This window comes from Pseudophryne corroboree, chromosome 9, assembly GCF_028390025.1.
Source record: "Pseudophryne corroboree isolate aPseCor3 chromosome 9, aPseCor3.hap2, whole genome shotgun sequence".
In the NCBI taxonomy this organism is placed as follows: domain Eukaryota; kingdom Metazoa; phylum Chordata; class Amphibia; order Anura; family Myobatrachidae; genus Pseudophryne; species Pseudophryne corroboree.
The window spans coordinates 83,405,851-83,431,806 of NC_086452.1; the positions used below are offsets into that span (position 1 = coordinate 83,405,851).

Genomic DNA, 25,956 nt, shown 5'->3' on the forward strand with positions numbered 1-25,956 from the left:
TGGTATTTCTATAATGGATGCAGTGGATATATGCAGTGCACACGGGCTCCTGGGTCCAGGGGGGGCCAAACTACACACCATGCACCCATATAGTTATACTTACTTCGGCCCAGCGCTAGCTGCAGAAATCACAGGAAAAATGTCCGCCACATCCATTTCCTGGTGATCTGTGCATGCACAGTAGACTCTCACAGGAATCTCTTTCAATAGGAAACTGAGCTAACACCTTCTCAGTATGGCATTAGCTGGCGTAAACCTTTTAATTTTCTGTGCTTGATAAACTGCACAATCACAACACCCCTATACTGTTATGATTCCAGTACTCCTGACCGGAGGAGATCTCATGGCAATGGTCAGAGTACTGGAAGGGAATGCTGGTTATGGGAGCGGGAATAGAAAATAGCCCCTGGCGCCCTAACTCCGTTGTCTCGCCCGTGCTGTCAGAAATCCCCTGCGAGACTATGGTTGCTTGAGCCCATGGCAGCCGCGTTTGAAGGGCGGATTAAGTCTGCCCAACTCCGATGCCCCCTCAGGTCTTAATGGGAGACAAAGGGAAATCCGAGACAGGGTGATAACAAGGGGCCCTCTGACTAAACAACCAGGCCAGGGGCTACAATCTAACTGACAAAACCTAAAGTATGTGCGGAAACCCGCCAGGGAAAAGGACAACCAAAATCCACTTGTCCAATACTCCTACCCGGCACCGCCGGATACCAGAGTGGACCTGTGGAAGCGGAACCCTCCGCAAAATGCACCAAAACATAAATAATAAATAATAAAGTGGACAAGCCGCAACACACGGCAAGGCCGTGACTCACGAACACCACTGGATGTTATAAGGTGATTGGTCAGGACTCCAGGAATAAGATGACAAACTTCCGAGTTCAGAGCTTCCAATACTGGAATGACCGGATACAGCAAGACTGGAACAGACTCTCAGCAAACAGAGACAGCATGCAGGAAGCTATTACCGGCGTCTGTGAGAAGCCCTGGGAGTGTATTTAACAAGGAGTCCTCCAATCAGCTGCCTAAAGGCTGATTAGAATAAATGCCGTGCAGCTGCCTTGCTGCCCGGCCAGAGAGCAGGAGAAAACATTAACCCTTAAAGCCTAGCAACGGGGAACACGGTCCGCCAGTGGCGTCCCCGTTGCTAGGGTCCGTGCGGCTCAGCGCGCCCGGCGTCCAGCGTTGCCAGGGAGCCGGCGGCTGTTCGCGTACGGCGTCCCTGGTTGCTAGGCGCCGGGCCGCACCGACGAGCGGACCCCGGCGCCTAACAGTACCCCCCCCTTGAGGAGGGGTCAAGGAACCCCTAAAGCCAGGCTTCCAAGGAAACTCCCGAAAAAATGCCCTCTTGAGCCTTGGGGCATGAAGATCCTTATCCAGGACCTTTCCTCTGGACCATAACCTCTCCAGTGAACCAGAAAATAGAGCCGGCCCCTGGACAACTTGGAATCGAGAACCTTCTCCACCAGGAACTCCTGTTGCCCCTGTACATCCACTGGAGATCTTCCCTGAGAGATCTTCCGAGGAAATTTATTGGAAGAAATGTATGGCTTCAACAGGGAGCAATGAAACGTATTACCAATCCGAAGAGATTTTGGTAAACGTAACCGGAAAGCAACTGGGTTAACTTTTTTAATGATATGAAATGGTCCAATAAATTTGGGTCCCAACCTAGCTGAAGATTGTCGAAGTCTAATGTTACGAGTCGACAACCATACCCTATCTCCCACCTTAAAACTGCAAGGACGTCGGAGCCGGTCAGAAAAAATTTTCTCTCGAAAGGCCGCTTTTCTGAGAGCAAGGTGCACTTTTTTCCAAATGGCTCTGAGATGGGAGGTTAAGGTTAGCGAGGAAACTGAGGAATGTTGAAAAAAAGAATTAGCTCTGGGGTGAAAACCAAAAACTGAAAAGAATGGAGACACGTTGGTGGAGGAATGACAAGAATTATTGTAAGCAAACTCCGCCAATGGAAGAAACTCGGACCAATCATTCTGGAGTTTAGCTGAATACAAACGCAAATACTGTTTCAATGATTGGTTAACTCGCTCGGTTTGCCCGTTGGACTGTGGGTGGTAACCAGATGTTAATGATAATCTCATCTTTGATGAAGCACAGAAACACTTCCAGAATTGTGCAATGAATTGTGGACCCCGATCAGAAACAATATCAGTGGGCAACCCATGAAGTCTGAAAACATGGCGGAGAAACAACACTGCCAATCCTTGGGCAGATGGCAGTCGGGGAAGGGCAATGAAATGAGCCATCTTGCTAAAACGGTCTACTACCACCCAAATGACTCTGCATCCAGCTGAAAGGGGAAGGTCCACCACAAAATCCATGGAAATATGAGACCATGGCCTGAGAGGGACATTCAAGGGCATAAGTTGCCCGATAGGCAAGGAACGGGGAACCTTATGCTGTGCACAAACCTGACATGAAGAAACAAACTCCTTAACGTCTTTAGAAAGACCAGGCCACCATACTGAGCGGGAGACTAACTCCAATGTCTTAGAGATCCCCGGATGCCCGGAAACTTTGTTATCATGGAACTCAGTCAAAACAGTAGCTCTCAAGAACTCAGGGACGTAAAGACGACCAGCAGGAGTATTTCCAGGAGCTTGGTGTTGAAGCTGTTTTAACTGGGTAAATAAATCTTGTGTGAGGCCTGCCCAAATGACTGAAGATGGAAGTATGGGAGTAACAGGACTGTTATCATGAACCGGAAGAAAACTGCGTGACAGAGCATCTGCCTTGGTATTCTTGGAACCTGGCCTGAAAGTTATAATAAATTTGAAACGAGTAAAGAACAAAGCCCAACGAGCCTGCCGGGCATTCAGCCGCTTAGCTGATTCGATGTATTGCAGATTCTTATGGTCAGTCAATACTGAAATGGTATGTGTTGCTCCCTCAAGCCAATGCCTCCACTCCTCGAAAGCCCATTTAATAGCCAGTAACTCCCGGTTACCAACATCGTAGTTGGATTCAGCGGATGAGAATTTCCTGGACATAAAGGCACAAGGATGTAGTTCCAGAGTGTCCGGATCCTTCTGAGATAGGATAGCCCCCACTCCAACCTCCGAGGCATCAACCTCAACAATGAAGGGCAATTCTGGGTTGGGATGTCTGAGGACTGGAGCTGAGACAAAAGCTTGTTTCAAGGCCTGAAAGGATAACTCGGCTTCATGTGACCAGTTGGTAGGATCCGCTCCCTTCTTAGTCAGTGCAACAATGGGAGCAACCAGGTCGGAAAAAGAATGAATAAATCTTCTATAATAATTCGCAAACCCTAAAAAGCGCTGAATTGCTTTTAAGTTGGTGGGTTGCGCCCAGCTAAGGATGGCTTGGAGCTTCTTAGGTTCCATGAAGAATCCCCGAGGGGAAATAATGTACCCTAAAAAGGATACCTCCGTGACATGAAACTCACACTTCTCCAGCTTGGCATATAGATGATTTTCACGTAATTTTTTAAGAACCTGACGCACCTGGGTAACATGTTGTTCAATTGATTCAGAATAGATCAGGATGTCGTCTAAGTAAACGACCACGAATCTTCCTAGAAAATCACGGAGCACATCGTTAATGAGATCCTGGAATACTGCCGGAGCGTTAGACAAGCCGAACGGCATCACCAGATACTCGTAGTGACCCGACTGAGTACTGAAAGCCGTCTTCCACTCATCTCCCGACTTGATTCGGATGAGGTTATACGCTCCCCTCAGGTCAATTTTAGAAAAAATCACAGCCGAACGCAGCTGATCAAAGAGGACAGAAATCAGCGGCAGAGGGTAAGTATTTTTAATTGAGATCTTATTCAGGGCTCTAAAGTCAATGCAAGGTCTGAGTGATCCGTCTTTTTTCTCCACAAAGAAGAAGCCTGCACTTAAAGGGGATTTAGATGGCCTGATAAATCCTTTCCCTAGGCTCTCCTTAACATACTCATTCATGGCCGCAGTTTCTGGCCCGGATAATGCATATAACCTTCCCTTTGGCAATGTGGCACCAGGAATTAGCTCAATAGCACAATCATAAGGCCGATGGGGAGGCAGAATGTCTGCATTGCCCTTGGAAAACACATCAACAAAGTCCTGGTATTCCACGGGAATGAGTTCGGGAATGGCAGCAGCTATTCTGATGGGAAACGTAATACATTCCTTATTACAGATGGTACCCCATTGTGAAATCTCCCCCGACTGCCAATCAATGGTGGGATTATGAAAGGCCAGCCAAGGGTGACCCAGAACCACTGGAACTGCTGGGCAATGGGTAAGGAAAAACTCGATCTTTTCGGAATGAAGAGCTCCTACCGTAAGTAGTACAGGGGGTGTACAGAGGGAAATAACCCCATTGGACAAGGGACTCCCATCTAAACCATGCATGGTAATACACCTACCCAAGGCTAACTGAGGAATACCTAAGGCCTTGGCCCACGTTAAGTCCATAAAGTTCCCTGCAGCTCCACTGTCAACAAAAGCCGACACCGAGGAACAGAGGCTGCCAAAGGAAACTTTAGCTGGGACTAAAAGGGAGTTCTTCGAGGAGATAAGCTGCAGACCAAAGTGAACCCCCTCACAATTCACTTGGTCGAGGCGTTTTCCTGACTTGATCGGACAATTACGGGCAAAATGTCCCTTACCCCCACAGTACAAACAAAGACCAGAGTTTTGCCTTCTGGCTCTTTCTTCTGGAGACAGCCGGGAGAGACCCATCTGCATGGGCTTCTCTACGTCCTCAGGAATGGAAAATACACATGGAGTAGACCTGACAGGTGCTCCTTTTTCAGCCCTCCGCTCTCTGAGACGACGATCAATCTTAATAGAAAGCTCCATGAGTTTATCGAGAGTCTCAGGAGCGGGATACTGAAGGAGACTGTCTTTTATAGACTCTGATAAGCCGAGGCGAAACTGACTGCGCAGGGCTGGGTCATTCCAGCCACAGTCGTTCGACCAACGGCGAAACTCTGTACAAAAAACTTCTGCAGGATTTCTACCCTGTCTGAGAGTGCGTAACTGACTCTCAGCGGATGCCTCTCTATCAGGGTCATCATACAAAAGCCCTAAAGACCCAAAAAAGGCGTCTACTGATGACAACGCCGGATCCTCTACTTTTAAACCGAATGCCCAGGTCTGAGGATCTCGCTGGAGCAAAGAAATAATAATTCCGACCCGCTGAGATTCAGTACCTGAGGAGATCGGTCTTAACCGAAAATAAAGTTTACAGGATTCTTTCAAATTAAAAAACTCCTTCCTATCACCAGAAAAACGGTCAGGCAAGTGCATTTTTGGTTCAGGGACTACCCTCGGGGAAGTTCGTAAAAGATCTTCCTGCGACTTCACCCGAAGGGAAAGATCCTGAAACATCTGAGTAAGTTCTTGAATCTGGCTGACTAGGAGCTGACCAGGATTTGGCCCTAAACCTGTGGGATTCATGAGGCCGATAACTCTTACAAAACTGAATAAGGAAAAAATTAAACCCAGTTTAATTTTAGGTTTTGGTATGGCCGGTAATAATGTTATGATTCCAGTACTCCTGACCGGAGGAGATCTCATGGCAATGGTCAGAGTACTGGAAGGGAATGCTGGTTATGGGAGCGGGAATAGAAAATAGCCCCTGGCGCCCTAACTCCGTTGTCTCGCCCGTGCTGTCAGAAATCCCCTGCGAGACTATGGTTGCTTGAGCCCATGGCAGCCGCGTTTGAAGGGCGGATTAAGTCTGCCCAACTCCGATGCCCCCTCAGGTCTTAATGGGAGACAAAGGGAAATCCGAGACAGGGTGATAACAAGGGGCCCTCTGACTAAACAACCAGGCCAGGGGCTACAAGCTAACTGACAAAACCTAAAGTATGTGCGGAAACCCGCCAGGGAAAAGGACAACCAAAATCCACTTGTCCAATACTCCTACCCGGCACCGCCGGATACCAGAGTGGACCTGTGGAAGCGGAACCCTCCGCAAAATGCACCAAAACATAAATAATAAATAATAAAGCGGACAAGCCGCAACACACGGCAAGGCCGTGACTCACGAACACCACTGGATGTTATAAGGTGATTGGTCAGGACTCCAGGAATAAGATGACAAACTTCCGAGTTCAGAGCTTCCAATACTGGAATGACCGGATACAGCAAGACTGGAACAGACTCTCAGCAAACAGAGACAGCATGCAGGAAGCTATTACCGGCGTCTGTGAGAAGCCCTGGGAGTGTATTTAACAAGGAGTCCTCCAATCAGCTGCCTAAAGGCTGATTAGAATAAATGCCGTGCAGCTGCCTTGCTGCCCGGCCAGAGAGCAGGAGAAAACATTAACCCTTAAAGCCTAGCAACGGGGAACACGGTCCGCCAGTGGCGTCCCCGTTGCTAGGGTCCGTGCGGCTCAGCGCGCCCGGCGTCCAGCGTTGCCAGGGAGCCGGCGGCTGTTCGCGTACGGCGTCCCTGGTTGCTAGGCGCCGGGCCGCACCGACGAGCGGACCCCGGCGCCTAACATATACACTGAAAGAGGATTGTGGTGTGCTCTGATACTTACAGTAGCAAGGAGATGTTTGTCATGTTGGGTTCGGTATGATTTACCACCGCACTAGATGCTGAAGGTCAGTATACCGACATCGGCATCCCGAGTGGTAGAATGCCGGCAGGAGGGCAAGTGCAATGAAGCCCCTTGCAGGCTCGCTGCGCTCGCCACGAAGCAGGCTCGGTGGTGAGCTATGCGCGCCACAGATTGTATTCTTCTTCTATGAGTGTCGTAGACACCCACAGAGGGGTAATCACCTACCTCGCCGGTATACCGGCGGTGGTATGGTGCCCTCGTCGGGATCCTGGCGTCAGTATTGTGACAGCCGGATCCCGATGAGCGATATGCTGACCGTGCAATTAAGCCCCTTGCAGGCTCGCTGCGCTCGCCACGAAGCGGGCTCGGTGGAGAGCTATGCTTGCTACAAATTGTATCCTTCTTCTATGGGTGTCATAGACATCCATAGAGGGGTAATCACCTACCTCGCCGGTATAACGGCGGTGGTATGGTGCCCTCGTGGTATGGTGCCCTCGGGATCCTGACGTCAGTATTGTGACAGCCGGGATCCCGATGAGCGATATGCTGACCGCATACCGTCATGTATCCTGCACTTGAGGATGCCCTTATACTTCATTTTGTGCTAATCATGCAGATACTGCTGTTTCCACATGGTTACCAGGGATGAAGGGCTTGATAAAGTGCCTCCGTAGTAAGAGGGAGCTCTCCTGTACTGTAAGTGGTCCAGACTTATTTGCTAAATTCAGGAGCAGGAAATAAACCTTCAGGTGGCTGTACCGACTCATCAGGCCATCTACCCAGATGCCCAATCCGGCTCTGGAAGTGACAGTGGAAAATAGACAGTGTTTGGTGGGACAAAGCTTGTGAGTCATTTCTCTTGGAAGTGTATGTTTTGCTAAGGGAATGCTGCCATATTGGGAGCAGGGGCGTGCGGTGAGGTGAATGGCTCAGGAGGCATTGGCTGGCACCAGAGCCGGGTTTACACACAATATATGAGCCAAAGGGTACATGTGGGCATTACACACAGGGGCAGCAGTATAAACTCCTGGAAATCTGGTGAGTTTTGTTCAGAGCTGTGTGGAAAAGATAAGCAGGTGAGGCACTGCCTCCTCTGCCATAGACTTTTTACTCCAGAGTTTTGACTATAAAATTTATTAGAATAATACAAGGAAGATATTTCTAACATATTCTTTGTATTTTTCATATACTTTATACAGTAAAAACTGTGGTGCAAACATAAGTATAACAGTAAAAGGCTCTGCCTCACCTGCCCCACCCCACCACACGTCACTCTTTGGGAGTTATGGCTATGTACAGGTGGGTGCATAGTATATACCGTTTTTTGGGGGGCTGGATGTATAAAATGACTTTTCCTTGATAAGTTTGCTGTATACTTTGAGAATCTCAGTGGGTCTAACACTCTTACTGTATTCCTCACTCCACTCTTGTCTTGCTGCTCAGCCTCGCTGAAACAAGTCAAGCAGGTGTCAATGCCCTTCTCCTGGGATATTTGTGAGGGAGGGACAACACACAGACACTGCTTAGTTTGAATCAAATAGGATACTGAATGCAGCGTTGAACCCTTATAGCATTGGCACAGTCAATTACCAACTTGAAGACCACAGGGGTGCCCAATATTGTAACAAGCTTTTTTCACTGAGCAGAATGAAGTGGTCTATTCATAAAGCAGTGAAAAGTGTGGAGTAGTGAGCCATTGGAGAAGTTGCCCATGGCAACCAATCAGCATTGAAGTAACATTTATAATTTGCATACTGTACAATTGTACAAAGCAGCTGATTGGTTGCCATGGGCAACTTCTCTACCCTTTTCACTGCTTCATGAATAGACCCCTAAGTGTGCAAGCATTTCTGCACTACGATCTATGAATACATTTCTCTACATATTTGTAGCTATTAATTAATGTGGAAGAATCTGTACTGTGTACTTGGCTGAGGTAAGGTGGAACTCTGTAGACAGTAGAACAGTGCCCCCACTGGATAAAAAATGGTTTCAATTTGGCTTGTTAATTGCCTATAATTACCCTGTGAGGAGCACATATTTCAGAGATGGTTATTCTGTGTGTGGCTGAAGTGAGTATCCACCTGTATTCTGAGATCTCTGCAACTGCACCACCCCCAGCCCTCGTACAAAAGAGTAACTGTCATCTATATTATCTGCATTTATTACCACACCATTCTACGTGCAACAGATACACCTGAAATCTGCATCCCCTCTGCATACGCAGACTGTGGTGTAACTGTAGAGAGGAGTGCAAGCTGCTCTGCCTCTTCCTCTATCCGCGAATGCCGAGTCCTTTTGATACTCCGTTTTCTGGAGACAGAGATGTGTCACAGATGTGACTTCTGACCCTGTTGAAAATACATGAGCGTTTTCTCTGTGCGTCTTCTCTACTCTGTTCTCTATAGCAGAGGATGTGCCCCTTAGTTTATCATTATTATTGTTACTTGCAGTGTTTGGTGACTTGGGTGTGCACCTGCATTTTTTCTTCTTTCTGTGTAGATCAGAGGTTCTCAAACTCGGTCCTCGGGGGCCCACACAGTGCATGTTTTGCAGGTCTCCTCACAGAATCGCAAGTGAAATAATTAGCTCCACCTGTGGACCTTTTAAAATGTGTCAGTGAGTAATTAATACACCTGTGCACCTGCTGGGTTACCTGCAAAACATGCACTGTGTGGGCTCCCGAGGACCGAGTTTGAGAACCTCTGGTGTAGATCAACAAGTCTTAGCATGGTAGCACTTTTCATATTTGGAATTAGGGTGTGCAATCTACCCCCGAGACCCCCCCCCCCTCACGCGCACACACACACACACACACACACACACACACACACACACACACACACACACACACACACACACACACACACACACACACACACACACACCTTCTCCTCTATTCAGAGAGTAAGGGTTCAGATGCGTCTGACTCGGAAACACTTAAGAGATACGCAAGGATGCATTCTGTATGTTTGTTGCAACACATGTGCAGTCTGCTGGAAATTTACTAGATGTGGCTACATTCAGTCTTGCATGTGACTGAGACTCATACCCACAATGTTTCAGTATGTCCCTCTATTTGGCTTTCACACATTTTTGCATCTGCAGTGTCTCAAGTTGTCATGGTGATGTCTCTCATATTAGGCATATCTATTCATATGTAGATAGTAAACAAACGTATATAGAGATCATTTTCTACTAAACAAGAGCCTACAGATGACACTATAAGCAGTGAGAAGGATATGTTAATACATTGCTAGAAATGACAGTATTACAGCCCTTTTTCAATTCTTTTTTAATTAGTAACTAGTCTAGATTTTGTGTTACCTGGTTACATATTTGAATAAGCCTCAGGGGAGTGGAGATAGCATATTTAGGTGTACACCTCCATATTTTACAAAATGTAAGCATGTCATATACTTGTTTACTTTCCCTGAACATTTGAAGGACATGTGGGGAATCTCAGAACTTATGGGAGAGCAAATCACTGCCACACATTGGCCCTCATTCCGAGTTGATCGGTCGCAAGGCGAATTTAGCAGAGTTACACACGCTAAGCCGCCGCCTACTGGGAGTGAATCTTAGCTTCTTAAAATTGCGACCGATGTATTCGCAATATTGCGATTACTAACTACTTAGCAGTTTCAGAGTAGCTCCAGACTTACTCTGCCTGTGCGATCAGTTCAGTGCTTGTCGTTCCTGGTTGACGTCACAAACACACCCAGCGTTCGCCCAGGCACTCCCACCGTTTCCCCGGCCACTCCTGCGTTTTTTCCGGAAACGGTAGCGTTTTCAGCCACACGCCCCTGAAACGCCGTGTTTCCGCCCAGTAACACCCATTTCCTGTCAATCACATTACGATCGCCGGAGCGAAGAAAAAGCCATGAGTAAAAATACTATCTTCATAGTAAAGTTACTTGGCGCAGTCGCAGTGCGAACATTGCGCATGCGTACTAAGCGGATTTTCACTGCGATGCGATGAAAAATACCGAGCGAACAACTCGGAATGAGGGCCATTGTGTCCACTTCTTAGTGTAATAGTGAGAAAGGGGGTGTGACAATGCGAATTATGGCATGGTTCCTCAGGGGCGGGGCCATAATGACTCTCCCCAGAGGGGAAAGTAACAAAGTAGGCAAGTAGTACATGACACATGTACAGAGTGAATGTGTACAGTGTTTATGCTTAGTAAGTCATATGATGTAAAGTAACACTATTCTTTCACTTCTTTTTCAGCAACAACGAAGACTTGATCTTCTTACTATAACCAACCCCAGTAAGTACAGTAATAAACATTTCCCAGATGTCCCTTCTCCTTTTAGAGCAGCTTATTTGAATACTGCTCAGAGACTCGGAAATTTCCCTGCTGTAAGTTAGCTAGTGTTCTGGCTATTCTCACGGTGATCAGATCAACATATCTTTCACCGAGGAGATAAATAAGATTGAAACAGTCTGTATGTAGGTGGACGTTCTGCATTATGCTCTAAAAATCCATTGCACTGTATTACGTTATGTAAATGGTATTATCTCTATATATCTTCTGTAATTATAGAGGCTTATTTTCACATGATGTATTATTTCAACCACAAACAACACCCACGTATATTTGGAATGGGTTCACTACGGCTGGCCGGCGGTCGGGCTCCCGGCGACCAGCATCCCGGCGCCGGGAGCCCGACCGCTGGCTTACCGACAGCTTGGCGAGCGCAAATGAGCCCCTTGCGGGCTCGCTGCGCTCGCCACGCTACGGGCACGGTGGCGCGCTACGCGCGCCACACTATTTTATTCTCCCTCTATGGGGGTCGTGGACCCCCACGAGGGAAAATAATTGTCGGTATTCCGGCTGTCGGGCTCCCGGCGCCGGTATACTGAGCGCCGGGAGCCCGACCGCCGGCAAACAGAAGACCACCCATTTGGAATCAGTGAATGGCTATAGAACTGGTGCAGCTTACAAAGTACCAATATTGCAAAATAAAATTAATTCAATAAAAAAACTCAATAAAACATTTCAGGGGTGAAGCAGTTTCTAACCAAAACAGGCCAGATGTGGACTCACATTTGATGGATCAAACTGCCGGGATCTATTTATCGGGCAGAATGACTGGGCTACATTACACCTTGTGCAAAGGGGTTGGGGCTGGGAGACCGGCTCTGGGGATCCTGGCGATCAGCACACCAACCCCGGGATCCTGACAGCAGACTGTCGGCGGGGATAGCGAGCGCAACAAGGCCCCTGTGCTCGTCACAGGTTCTATTCCCACTCTATAGGTGTTGTGGACTAGTCCCTGTCAGTCGGCATGTCGACTGTCGGGCTGGTGAGCTGGCGTTGGCATGGTGACCACTGGGATCCTGAGCGCCGGTCACATGACCGGATCCCGTGCAAAGGTTTTAGCCAGTAACCTCAAGCACAACCTGATACAGTCCTTGCATTAGATTTACATTTGTGCTTACAACCAATCATACTCTAGAAACAGTATAGTTTTACATTGAAGTATTTTGTTGCGGTGTCCCGCGCATTTCTGCCTACTGCATTTTGAATGTTTTGTTATTATAACACAATATTGGATATTTGCTCAATTTTTTTTTTCATTATCTTGGCCGTAATTGTTTCATATTCATGATTGTTAAATACATTCCAATATAAATATATCTGATAACCGGGTAAAATAGTTTCTTCAGGATGTACGTTATGGTTTGTGAAACACTTCTGGTAGCATTAACTAAACTCAATCAATATTTATCTGATGTACTGGCAGTACCCAAGTGGGTCTGGATTCCAATTTACTACATTACACCCACCGTGTTTTATTTTCTGGCAATAACATGCATTACTTTATTTAGTTTGTGATGTTTTTCAGCGCAGAGGCCTCTTTCTTACTATAGTGTAATGAATGAATAAAGGTCATACATACCTTCTTTTTACACCATCACAGCGTAGGAACGTAGGAAAGGGCTGTTGTTTATTCCTTTGTGATTTATTTTTAATTGTTTAGCGATTTTAGCAAAGAGAATTTTTAATGTATTCTGATGTAACATTGTTGCAATTACTATAGTGTAAACTACACATTATATAAATGTCAGAACAGTGGGGACAATACTTTGATGTTCTCTCTGTATATTGGTAATTCATATGGTATATGATGGGTATCCGGTCTGAAGATCGACACTGTCTAGGTCGACAATGTTTAGGTCGACCACTATAGGTCGACAGGGATGGAAGGTCGACAGGGTTTCTAGGTCGACATGTGCTAGGTCGACAGGTCAAAAGGTCGACATGAGTTTTTCACTTTTTTTTCAACTTTTTCATACTTAACGATCCACGTGGACTACGATTGGAATGGTAATCTGTGCCGAGCGAAGTGGTAGTGTGCGAGGGGACGCAGTGCACTAATTGGGGTTCCCAGTCACCCTACGAAGAAAACGACACAAAAAAAAAACTCATGTCGACCTTTTGACCTGTTGACCTAGCACATGTCGACCTAGAAATCCTGTCGACCTTCCATCCCTGTCGACCTAGTGACTGTCGACCTAAACATTGTCGACCTAGATACTGTCGATTTGATGAACCACACCCATTTGATGCACTGTAGTTAAAAGGCAACTTGTATATTCTCAAGTTTACTTGTTATGGATGTTCTCAGACCACTCACATGTTTCATGGAGTGTTCTGGTTACAGCTATAGGGATTCCTCTTTGTAACACTTGTTTAAAACATGTCACAACTAGTGTTATAGTAGGGATGGCATGGCGTTATAAATACATATGGGGCCAACCAAAAGGGGTTGGTGTGTTTACACAGTACCTGACCCTGGGCCTCTCTGGGGGCCCATACCTGGCAGTGACACCCACTCTGTGTCTTTAGTCCCGTCCCCCGCCCCCAATCTCCAAATCATGTTAAGAGTTAAGACCAAATCATTTCTTTTTCTCATAAGAAGTTCCATGTGTAGTACAAACTGTGTAATATAATCACATCCAAATGTGTGTGTATACAGTATGCATATACAGTACTGTGTGTGTATATATATATATAGCAAAGTCCATGTCCACCTATTAAGAAAGCACAAATGTGTACAGATGCCAGCACACCGCCTCTAGCAAGGCACTTCTTTGATGAAAAACGTACTCTACGTGACTTTCCTTTTATGCCAGTGGACCATATTCCACCGCTCAAAAGGGGCGGGGATAGACACAAGCTCCTACTGCAATGGGAATGCCAGTGGATTTACAAACTGAACAGTATGGCACCATCTGGCCTCAATGAGGAGTTTTTCTTTTTCTTCATTTTTAGAACTGTCTCTTCATGTGGGGGTTGGCTGTACAGGAGAATTTCTTACTGTGATATTTGTTGCTGTGGAATCTTTCGCTGCCATAAGGTTTTCAGCTTATCTTTATCTTTACAATGATTTGGAGGTTGTTTAATATTACAACTACCTTATATCTAGAATATTATGGTATTCCTATATGTTATGAAATGTCTTGTTACACCAATATTGATAACCATGACTTATCAAGTGCATAGCCAATGTTTTTTTAACTTGTCCTATAGATACATTTATTATGTATGTTAGTTTATTGTATTATGCATTGCGCCACCTGCGGTGATTGACACAGCGGGGCGGTTTGTATTAACTGTCCCCGTCTGTGCCTGTTCTGCGCGATTGGTTGGCAATGTGTGAACTTCCGCCAACCATGTGGTCACGTGTACATGCATCACTTCCGGTGATGCACGACGCGTCATGTGTCTCAGTGCCTTAGATGTCTTTTTCTGTATCACGGGCGCCGGCCGCGTCACTTCCGGTGATGCGGTGGGCAGACGGTAGATGCTAGAATCAAGTGGGCTAAGGGACCTTTTCCGTAAGGGGGAGGAGTTACGACACAAGGGGGAGGAGCTAGGCCAGCGGGATAGTTCCTCTACTATCCACGCCACCAACTATTACCTTTAGTAATCAGGTGGCGAGCGAAGCAGAGCGGAGCGAGCCACCGAGCCCGAAGCGTGGTGAGCGAAGCGAGCCCACGAGGGTACTTTTCGGGTACCCTGTTCGCCCGTAGCTCCTCCCCCTGGTGACGTGTCTCCTCCCCTAGATACGTCAGAAGGTCCCTTCTCCCACTCCGAAATAGAATCACCCGTGGGCAGACAGGTGAGGGGATACACAAGGGTTGATTCTATTTCGGAGTGGGAGAAGGGACCTTCTGACGTATCTAGGGGAGGAGACACGTCACCAGGGGGAGGAGCTACGGGCGAACAGGGTACCCGAAAAGCACGCTCGCCACGCATCGGGCTCGGTGGCTCGCTCCGCTCCGCTTCGCTCACCACCTAATTACTAAAGGTAATAGTTGGTGGCGTGGATAGTAGAGGAACTATCCCGCTGGCCTTGCTCCTCCCCCTTGTGTTGTGACTCCTCCCCCAGACGGAAAAGGTCCCTTAGCCCACTGGATTCTAGCATCTACCGATACACAAGCTGCTAATTCGGCGCTGGTATTTGTGGGCAATGACGCAGTTAAATGTGGTCACATGGTATAGAGGTGTGTGTTGTGGAAGTCCATATATGGGTATCTAATTGAGCACATTGTTTGAATGTTTAATTGTCTTGGTTTTTTGATTGGCTTGTATTCCATCTAGTGCAGGTATTTATAGGCTCTGCTGACAGTCTAAGATAGGCAGTCCTGGATGAAGGTGGCTGTTACCTTACCACCGAAACAAATTCATTGACTGATGGTTTTCTAAACTATATCCTGAAGTAATGGTTGAATATGCTATACCCGGAGCACTGACTGCATTTTTGTGACCTTTTTGAACACTATGGCTAAGCATTGCTGCTATAAATGGAATTAAAAGCTTATTAATTGCATATTAATTGGTGTGCTGGCTACACATGCTCTTCTGTACCGCCAACGGCTCAGGATGACATGGACTCTGCTATAGTAATTTTTTAACCATACAAGTTTTTTTTATTATATATATATATATATATATATATATATATATATATATATATATTAAAAGAGTGGCACCGGGCGCTATCCCAGAAATACAAAAGTCATGTCAATTAAAGAATTTTAGGGGTGTATTCAATTCCGACAGAGAGGATCCGACAGTTCAGTATTCAATTTGCAGGCAATTCCATCAGGCTTTGCTTGTTTTCGACAGTGCAGATCCGACTTTTTGGAAGTCAGATAAGCATTGTCGAAAATGGACTAAAAACCTGTTGGAAATGGCAGTAAATTCGACAAAATACGTGGATCCATAGCTAATCCGCCGGTCCACGTGTTTTCCGATAAGTCGGAAAAATGGCAACTCAGTTGAAAAGTGCAAATCCCAATTCGATCTAAAAAAGTCGGAAAGTGCCATCTTTCCAACTTGATGGCAATTCCAATTAGAATTGAATAGACCCCATAGTCTCTTATACTGAACACCTTTACACATAATCCAACATGGGTGTTTCAATTCACCACTAGACAAATCACTTTGACACTCCCTTTCAATAGAGGGTGGCTGCTTATCTCTAATGGTCATTGTTCAGACGACCTTCATAAAAAATTCTGTAAAAAAGATGAGAACAGCGCAATAGCGTCATAAATAATATTGTAATGGTCACACCACCGGTTACAATCACCATTAAAATCAAGGTGTACCATAAATAGTGGTAACTACCATTTATTAACAGCAGGTGTCAGTTTTGGGAAATGGCTCCACCCAGCACATTTACAATAGCAGCCTTTATCTCCCTGCAAAAAGCACACTGGAGCAACAAAGCAATAGAGAACAGTTAGGACATTCCAGTCTTAACTGTTCTGCATTGATTTGGCGCTCCAGCATGCTTTTAGCAGGGAGATAGGGCAGAGCATGAGTTACAGTAACTTTTTAACATCTTGGCTTTTCATCGATCTGCATGCAAAAAGCTGATGGAGTGAAAGGCAACGTCTGACAGCATTGATATAGTTTTGCAAATTGGAAGTGAGTGGAAAGAGACCATCCAGGCTGCCAAATGTGCTGGTTAGAGCCATTCCCTAAATTCAACACCTGCTGCTAATAAGTGGTAGTTACCACTATTTATGGTACACCTTGATTTTAATTGTGATTGTAACCAGTGGGACCATTACAATATTGTGCCGCTTTTGCACTAGGAGGCGCTGTACTTATATATATCTTTAGATAGATATATAGATATATAGATATATAGATATATATATATATATGTCTATAATAATTTTATTTATATAGCGCTCTTTCTCCAAACAGGACTCAAGGCGCTTATCTATCTATCTATCTATCTATCTATCTATCTATCTATCTATCTATCTATCTATCTATCTATGTATACATACACTATGTATATATATATATATATATATATATGATGCGTTTCATTTGCCGGCTATCGGGATCCTGGTGGTCAGCATACACCAGGGCTATTCCCACTCATGTCCATGACACCCATAGAGTGGGAATAGATCCTGTGGCGAGTGCAGAGAGCCACCACACCTGCAAGCGGACTCTTAGCGTCGCCCCTCTGCCGGCATTCTGGCGGGCGGGATGCCGCTGTAGGGATGATGACAGCCAGCATCCCTTCCCTTAATTATATATGTGTGTGTGTGTGTGTGTGTGTGTGTTTGTGTGTGTGTGTGTGTGTGTGTGTGTGTGTGTGTGTGTGTGTGTGTGTACTGAATGTATATATATATATATATATATATTAGCACTTACGACTATATCAGTGCATATCTAGAAAACCTGCATCCCCAGAATTCGCCATTTGCAGCAATCCTGGATCACTGTGACAGCTGTTCTCACCCCTTGGCAATAGAAGCATTTTGTTCCTTTTTGCAGCATTCAGTATCAAGTAATCAAGTTAATGTATGCTCAATGCATTCCCAGCAATAAAGCTAATGATGACATCCAGCTACTCCTGACAGCTTCCCAATGATCAGATGTTCGTATCCCCCAAACATATATATTTTTCTGTAAATGCCACGTTACGGTTGTAAAATGTGGGAAATTCAAGAAACGTGGACGTGCATAATCCAGTCAGTGTATATTCATTTTCCAATGTAATAGTGATATATTTGTTTCTTTCCATTGTTTAAAAGAATATGGAGCAGTTTCAAGAATAACTAAGCATTATGGGGCTATTTTACAGCAAATCCTTAGTTGGCATCATTCTATGTAGAAGAATCTATGCTATCAGCAAAACAATAATTCAATGTATCTAATGAGCCACTTTGCGTCACAATGGGGCACACCTATTTTACACTATTGGGAGGAGTCTCTGCTCGTACATGTTGCACAATCATTTGTGTGCTGGATCTCCAGATGGAAATGTATGTGGTGAAAGTAACTTGTGAGTGTGCCACATTGCTTTCTTACTTTGTAGCATATAAATGTGATATCTGTTATAAAGTACACATGGTTGGTGCGGAAAGGTGTCCCTATAAACATATAGGTAAAGACCCAATCTCAACCCACTGAGAACATGTAAAAAGCCGTAATGTGACCAGATAGAGGTTCAGATGTCACCTGTTAAATTGGGAACTGCCCCTTTAATATCATTTAAATGTCTCAACCCACTACGCAAAATCTTGTTTTTCATGTGGGTGCAATAAAACGTTCCTGTCCCTACACCTATTCTATAGGAAATGTACCTTACATTCAATAATACAAACTTTGCAGAGAATAACAGAACTTCATGTTACTGGTTGAGTATCCCTTATCCAAAATGCTTGGGACCAGAGGTATTTTGGATATCGGATTTTCTCTGACGTCGTAGTGGATGCTGGGAACTCCGTAAGGACCATGGGGAATAGCGGCTCTGCAGGAGACTGGGCACAAAAGTAAAGCTTTAGGACTACCTGGTGTGCACTGGCTCCTCCCCCCATGACCCTCCTCCAAGCCTCAGTTAGATTTTTGTGCCCGGCCGAGAAGGGTGCATTCTAGGAGGCTCTCATGAGTTTCTTAGTAAAAGTTTAGTTTTAGGTTTTTCTCTAACGTCCTAAGTGGATGCTGGGGACTCCGTCAGGACCATGGGGAATAGCGGCTCCGCAGGAGACAGGGCACAAAAATAAAGCTTTAGGATTAGGTGGTGTGTACTGGCTCCTCCCCCTATGACCCTCCTCCAAGCCTCAGTTAGGTTTTTGTGCCCGTCCGAGCAGGGTGCAATCTAGGTGGCTCTCCTAAAGAGCTGCTTAGAAAAAGTTTTTTAGGTTTTTTTTATTTTCAGTGAGTCCTGCTGGCAACAGGCTCACTGCATCGAGGGACTTAGGGGAGAGAATTTCAACTCACCTGCGTGCAGGATGGATTGGATTCTTAGGCTACTGGACACCATTAGCTCCAGAGGGAGTCGGAACACAGGTCTCACCCTGGGGTTCGTCCCGGAGCCGCGCCGCCGACCCCCCTTACAGATGCTGAAGATTGAAGGTCCGGAAACAGGCGGCAGAAGGCTCTTCAGTCTTCATGAAGGTAGCGCACAGCACTGCAGCTGTGCGCCATTGTTGTCACACACTTCACACCAAGCGGTCACGGAGGGTGCAGGGCGCTGCTGGGGGCGCCCTGGGCAGCAATATTTTAATACCTTATGGCAAAAGAATACATCACATATAGCCATTGAGGCTATATGTATGTATTTAACCCATGCCAGTTATCTAAAACTACGGGAGGAAAGCCCGCCGAAATAGGGGGCGGGGCTTATTCTCCTCAGCACACAGCGCCATTTTCCTGCTCAGCTCCGCTGTGAGGAAGGCTCCCAGGACTCTCCCCTGCACTGCACTACAGAAACAGGGTAAAACAGAGAGGGGGGGCATTTTTTGGCGATATATTGGATATATTTAAGCTGCTATAAGGAACAACACTTATATAAGGTTGTTCCCATATATATTATAGCGCTTGGGTGTGTGCTGGCAAACTCTCCCTCTGTCTCCCCAAAGGGCTAGTGGGGTCCTGTCTTCGATAAGAGCATTCCCTGTGTGTCTGCTGTGTGTCGGTACGTGTGTGTCGACATGTATGAGGACGATGTTGGTGTGGAGGCAGAGCAATTGCCGATAATGGTGATGTCACCCCCCAGGGAGTCGACACCGGAATGGATGGCTTTGTTTATGGAATTACGTGATAATGTCAGCACATTACAAAAAATCAGTTGACGACATGAGACGGCCGGCAAACCAGTTAGTACCTGCCCAGGCGTCTCAGACACCGTCAGGGGCTGTAAAGCGCCCTTTACCTCAGTCGGTCGACACAGACCCAGACACAGACACTGAATCTAGTGTCGACGGTGATGAAACAAACGTATTTTCAAGTAGGGCCACACGTTATATGATCACGGCAATGAAGGAGGCTTTGCATATCTCTGATACTGCAAGTACCACAAAAAGGGGTAATATGAGGGGGGTGAAAAAACTACCTGTAGTTTTTCCTGAATCAGAGGAATTAAATGATGTATGTGATGAAGCGTGGGTTAACCCAGATAGAAAAATGCTAATTTCAAAAAAGTTATTAGCATTATAACCTTTCCCGCCAGAGGTTAGGGCGCGCTGGGAAACACCCCCTAGGGTGGATAAGGCGCTCACACGCTTATCAAAACAAGTGGCGTTACCGTCTCCTGATACGGCCGCCCTCAGGGATCCAGCGGATAGGAGACTGGAAACTACCCTAAAAAGTATATACACACATACTGGTGTTATACTGCGACCAGCCATCGCCTCAGCCTGGATGTGCAGTGCTGGGGTCGTCTGGTTGGATTCCCTGACTGAAAATATTGATACCCTGGATAGGGACAGTATTTTATTGACTATAGAGCAATTAAAGGATGCTTTCCTTTATTTCGAGATGCGCAGAGAGATATTTGCACTCTGGCATCGAGAGTAAATGCGATGTCCATATCTGCCAGAAGGAGTTTATGGACGCGACAGTGGTCAGGTGATGCGGATTCCAAACGACATATGGAAGTATTGCCGTATAAAGGGGAGGAATTATTTGGCGTCGGTCTATCGGATCTGGTGGCCACGGCAACTGCCGGAAAATCCACCTTTTTACCTCAGACCCCCTCCCAACAGAAAAAGACACCGTCTTTTCAACCGCAGTCCTTTCGGTCCTATAAGAACAAGCGGACAAAAGGACAGTCATATCTGCCTCGGGGCAGAGGAAGGGGTAAGAGAGGGCAGCAAGCAGCCCCTGCCCAGGAACAGAAGCCCTCCCAGGGTTCTGCAAAGCCCTCAGCATGACGCTGGGGCCTTACAAGCGGACTCAGGAGCGGTGGGGGGTCGACTCAAGAATTTCAGCGCACAGTGGGCTTGCTCACAGGTGGACCCCTGGATTCTGCAGGTAGTATCTCAGGGTTACAGGTTGGAATTCGAGAGGTCTCCCCCTCGCCGGTTCCTAAAGTCTGCTTTGCCAACGTCTCCCTCAGACAGGGCGACGGTATTGGAAGCCATTCACAAGCTGTTTTCTCAGCAGGTGATAGTCAAGGTACCCCTCCTACAACAGGGAAAGGGGTATTACTCCACGCTATTTGTGGTACCGAAGCCGGACGGCTCGGTAAGACCTATTCTAAATCTGAAATCTTTGAACCTGTACATACAAAAATTCAAGTTCAAGATGGAGTCACTCAGAGCAGTGATAGCGAATCTGGAAGAAGGGGACTTTATGGTGTCCCTGGACATAAAGGATGCTTACCTGCATGTCCCAATTTGCCCTTCACATCAAGGGTACCTCAGGTTCGTGGTGCAAAACTGTCATTATCAGTTTCAGACGCTGCCGTTTGGATTGTCCACGGCACCTCGGGTCTTTACCAAGGTAATGGCCGAAATGATGATTCTTCTGCGAAGAAGAGGCGTATTAATTATCCCTTACTTGGACGATCTCCTGATAAGGGCAAGGTCCAGAGAACAGCTGGAGGACGGAGTAGCACTAACCCAACTAGTGCTGCAACAACACGGGTGGATTCTGAATTTTCCAAAATCTCAGTTGACCCCGACGACACGTCTGCTGTTCCTGGGAATGATTCTGGACACGGTTCAGAAAAAGGTGTTTCTTCCGGAGGAGAAAGCCAGGGAGTTATCCGAACTTGTCAGGAACCTCCTAAAACCAGGGACAGTGTCTGTGCATCAATGCACAAGAGTCCTGGGAAAGATGGTGGCTTCTTACGAAGCGATTCCATTCGGCAGATTCCACGCACGAACTTTTCAGTGGGATCTGCTGGACAAATGGTCCGGATCGCATCTGCAGATGCATCAGCGGATAACCTTATCGCCACGGACAAGGGTGTCTCTTCTGTGGTGGTTGCAGAGTGCTCATCTGTTAGAGGGCCGCAGATTCGGCATACAGGACTGGGTCCTGGTGACCACGGATGCCAGTCTGAGAGGCTGGGGAGCGGTCACACAGGGAAGAAACTTCCAGGGAGTATGGTCAAGCCTGAAGATGTCTCTTTACATAAATATACTGGAGCTAAGAGCGATTTACAATGCTCTAAGTCTGGCAAAACCCCTGCTTCAGGGTCAGCCGGTGTTGATCCAGTCGGACAACATCACGGCAGTCGCCCACGTAAACAGACAGGGCGGCACAAGAAGCAGGACAGCAATGGCAGAAGCTGCAAGGATTCTTCGCTGGGCGGAAGATCATGTGATAGCACTGTCAGCAGTATTCATTCCGGGAGTGGACAACTGGGAAGCAGACTTCCTCAGCAGACACGATCTACACCCGGGAGAGTGGGGACTTCATCCAGAAGTCTTCCACATGATTGTGAACCGTTGGGAAAAACCAATGGTGGATATGATGGCGTCCCGCCTCAACAAAAAACTGGACAGGTGTTGCGCCAGGTCAAGAGACCCTCAGGCAATAGCTGTGGACGCTCTGGTAACACCGTGGGTGTTCCAGTCAGTGTATGTGTTCCCTCCTCTGCCTCTCATACCAAAAGTACTGAGAATTATACGGCAAAAGGGAGTAAGAACGATACTAGTGGCTCCGGATTGGCCAAGAAGAACTTGGTACCCGGAACTTCAAGAGATGCTCACAGAGGATCCGTGGCCTCTACCTCTAAGACGGGACCTGCTTCAGCAGGGACCGTGTCTATTCCAAGACTTACCGCGGCTGCGTTTGACGGCATGGCGGTTGAACGCCGAATTCTAAGGGAAAAAGGCATTCCGGAAGAGGTCATTCCTACACTGGTAAAAGCCAGGAAGGAGGTGACTGCACAACATTATCACCGCATTTGGAGAAAATATGTTCCGTGGTGTGAGGCCAGGAAGGCCCCCACGGAGGAATTTCAACTGGGTCGATTCCTACATTTCCTGCAAACAGGATTGTCTATGGGCCTCAAATTGGGGTCCATTAAGGTTCAAATTTCGGCCCTGTCGATTTTCTTCCAGAAAGAATTGGCTTCAGTTCCTGAAGTCCAGACTTTTGTAAAAGGAGTACAGACAGCCCCCGGTTGTGCCCCCAGTGGCACCGTGGGATCTTAATGTAGTCTTGGATTTTCTCAAATCCCATTGGTTTGAGCCGCTCAAATCGGTGGAGTTGAAGTATCTTACATGGAAAGTAACCATGCTACTGGCCCTGGCTTCAGCCAGGAGAGTATCAGAATTGGCGGCTTTATCATATAAGAGCCCATATCTGATTTTCCATACGGACAGGGCAGAACTGCGGACGCGTCCTCATTTTCTGCCTAAGGTGGTGTCAGCGTTTCACCTGAACCAGCCTATTGTGGTGCCTGCGGCTACTAACGATTTGGAGGATTCCAAGTTGTTGGACGTGGTCCGGGCATTGAAAATATATATTTCAAGAACGGCGGGAGTCAGAAAGTCTGACTCACTGTTTATATTGTATGCACCCAACAAGATGGGTGCTCCTGCTTCTAAGCAGACGATTGCTCGTTGGATTTGTAGCACAATTCAACTTGCACATTCTGTGGCAGGCTTGCCACAAACTAAATCTGTCAAGGCCCATTCCACAAGGAAAGTGGGCTCATCCTGGGCGGCTGCCCGGGGGGTCTCGGCATTACAACTCTGCCGAGCTGCTACTTGGTCAGGGGCAAACACGTTTGCAAAATTCTACAAATTTGATACCCTGGCTGAGGAGGACCTTGAGTTCTCTCATTCGGTGCTGCAGAGTCATCCGCACTCTCCCGCCCGTTTGGGAGCTTTGGTATAATCCCCATGGTCCTGACGGAGTCCCCAGCATCCACTTAGGACGTTAGAGAAAATAAGAATTTACTTACCGATAATTCTATTTCTCGTAGTCCGTAGTGGATGCTGGGCGCCCATCCCAAGTGCGGATTGTCTGCAATACTTGTACATAGTTATTGTTACAAACAAATTTGGGTTGTTATTGTTGTGAGCCGTCTGTTCAGAGGCTCCTACGTTTGTCATACTGTTAACTGGGTTCAGATCACAAGTTATACGGTGTGATTGGTGTGGCTGGTATGAGTCTTACCCGGGATTCAATATCCTTCCTTATTGTGTACGCTCGTCCGGGCACAGTATCCTAACTGAGGCTTGGAGGAGGGTCATAGGGGGAGGAGCCAGTACACACCACCTAATCCTAAAGCTTTATTTTTGTGCCCTGTCTCCTGCGGAGCCGCTATTCCCCATGGTCCTGACGGAGTCCCCAGCATCCACTACGGACTACGAGAAATAGAATTATCGGTAAGTAAATTCTTATTTTTATTTTCAGTGAGACCTGCTGGCAACAGGCTCACTGCATCGAGGGACTAAGGGGAGAAGAAGCGAACCTGCCTGCTTGCAGCCAGCTTGGGCTTCTTGGCTACTGGACACCATTAGCTCCAGAGGGACCGAACACAGGCCCAGCCTCGGAGTCCGGTCCCAGAGCCGCGCCGCCGGCCCCCTTACAGAGCCAGAAGCAAGAAGAGGTCCGGAAAATCGGCGGCAGAAGACATCAGTCTTCACCAAGGTAGCGCACAGCACTGCAGCTGTGCGCCATTGCTCCTCAGGCACACTTCACACTCCGGTCACTGAGGGTGCAGGGCGCTGGGGGGGGGGCGCCCTGAGAAGCAATAGAAACACCTTGGCTGGCGAAAATACATCACATATAACCCCCAGGGCTATATGGATGTATTTTAACCCCTGCCAGAATACAGCAAAAAGCGGGAGAAAAGTCCGCCGAGAAGGGGGCGGAGCCTATCTCCTCAGCACACGGGCGCCATTTTCCCTCACAGCTTCGCTGGAAGGACGTCTCCCTGACTCTCCCCTGCAGTCCTGCACTACAGAAAAGGGTAAAACAAGAGAGGGGGCACTAATTAGGCGCAGTATAAATAAAACAGCAGCTATAAGGGGAAAAACACTTCTATAAGGTTATCCCTGTATATATATAGCGCTCTGGTGTGTGCTGGCATACTCTCCCTCTGTCTCCCCAAAGGGCTAGTGGGGTCCTGTCCTCTATCAGAGCATTCCCTGTGTGTGTGCTGTGTGTCGGTACGATTGTATCGACATGTATGAGGAGGAAAATGGTGTGGAGGTGGAGCAATTGCCTGTAATGGAGATGTCACCCCCTAGGGAGTCGACACCTGAGTGGCTGAGCTTATGGAAGGAATTACGTGACAGTGTCAGCTCTTTACAAAAGACGGTTGATGACATGAGACAGCCGGCTACTCAGCTCGTGCCTGTCTAGGCGTCTCAAAAGCCATCAGGGGCTCTAAAACGCCCGTTACCTCAGATGGCAGATACAGACGCCGACACGGATACTGACTCCAGTGTCGACGATGAAGAGACGAATGTGACTTCCAGTAGGGCCACACGTTACATGATTGATGCTATGAAAAATGTTTTACATATTTCTGATAATACAAGTACCACTAAAAAGGGTATTATGTTTGGTGAGAAAAAACTGCATGTAGTTTTTCCTGCATCTGAGGAATTAAATAAAGTGTGTGATGAAGCGTGGGTTTCCCCCGATAAAAAACTGATAATTCCTAAAAGGTTATTAGCATCATACCCCTTCCCGCCAGAGGATAGGGCACGTTGGGAAACACCCCCTAAGGTGGATAAAGCGCTCACACGTTTGTCAACAACAGGTGGCACTACCGTCTCCTGATAGGGCCGCCCTTAAGGAACCTGCTGACAGAAAGCAGGAGAATATCCTAAAATGTATATACACTCACACGGGTGTTATACTGCGACCAGCAATCGCCTCAGCCTGGATGTGCAGTGCTGGGATGGCTTGGTCGGATTCCCTGACTGACAATATTGATACCCTAGATAGGGACAGTATATTACTGACTATAGAGCATTTGAAAGATGCATTTCTATATATGCGTGATGCACAGAGGGATATTTGCCGACTGGCATCAAGAGTAAGTGCGCTGTCCATTTCTGCCAGAAGAGGGTTATGGACGAGGCAGTGGTCAGGTGATGCTGATTCCAAAAGGCATATGGAAGTATTGCCTTACAAAGGGGAGGCGTTATTTGGGGTAGGTCTATC

At 47.0% G+C, this 25,956-nt stretch overlaps 1 protein-coding gene across 1 annotated transcript in view; it reads left to right on the forward strand.

Moving 5' to 3' along the window:
- Positions 1-25,956, forward strand: part of BEND5 (BEN domain containing 5) — a 1,224,740-nt gene that overhangs the window by 944,691 nt on the left and 254,093 nt on the right. The window contains exon 5 of the mRNA XM_063941484.1: positions 10,776-10,815. Coding sequence (XP_063797554.1) covers positions 10,776-10,815 — 40 coding nt within the window. The remainder of the gene's footprint in view (positions 1-10,775; positions 10,816-25,956) is intronic.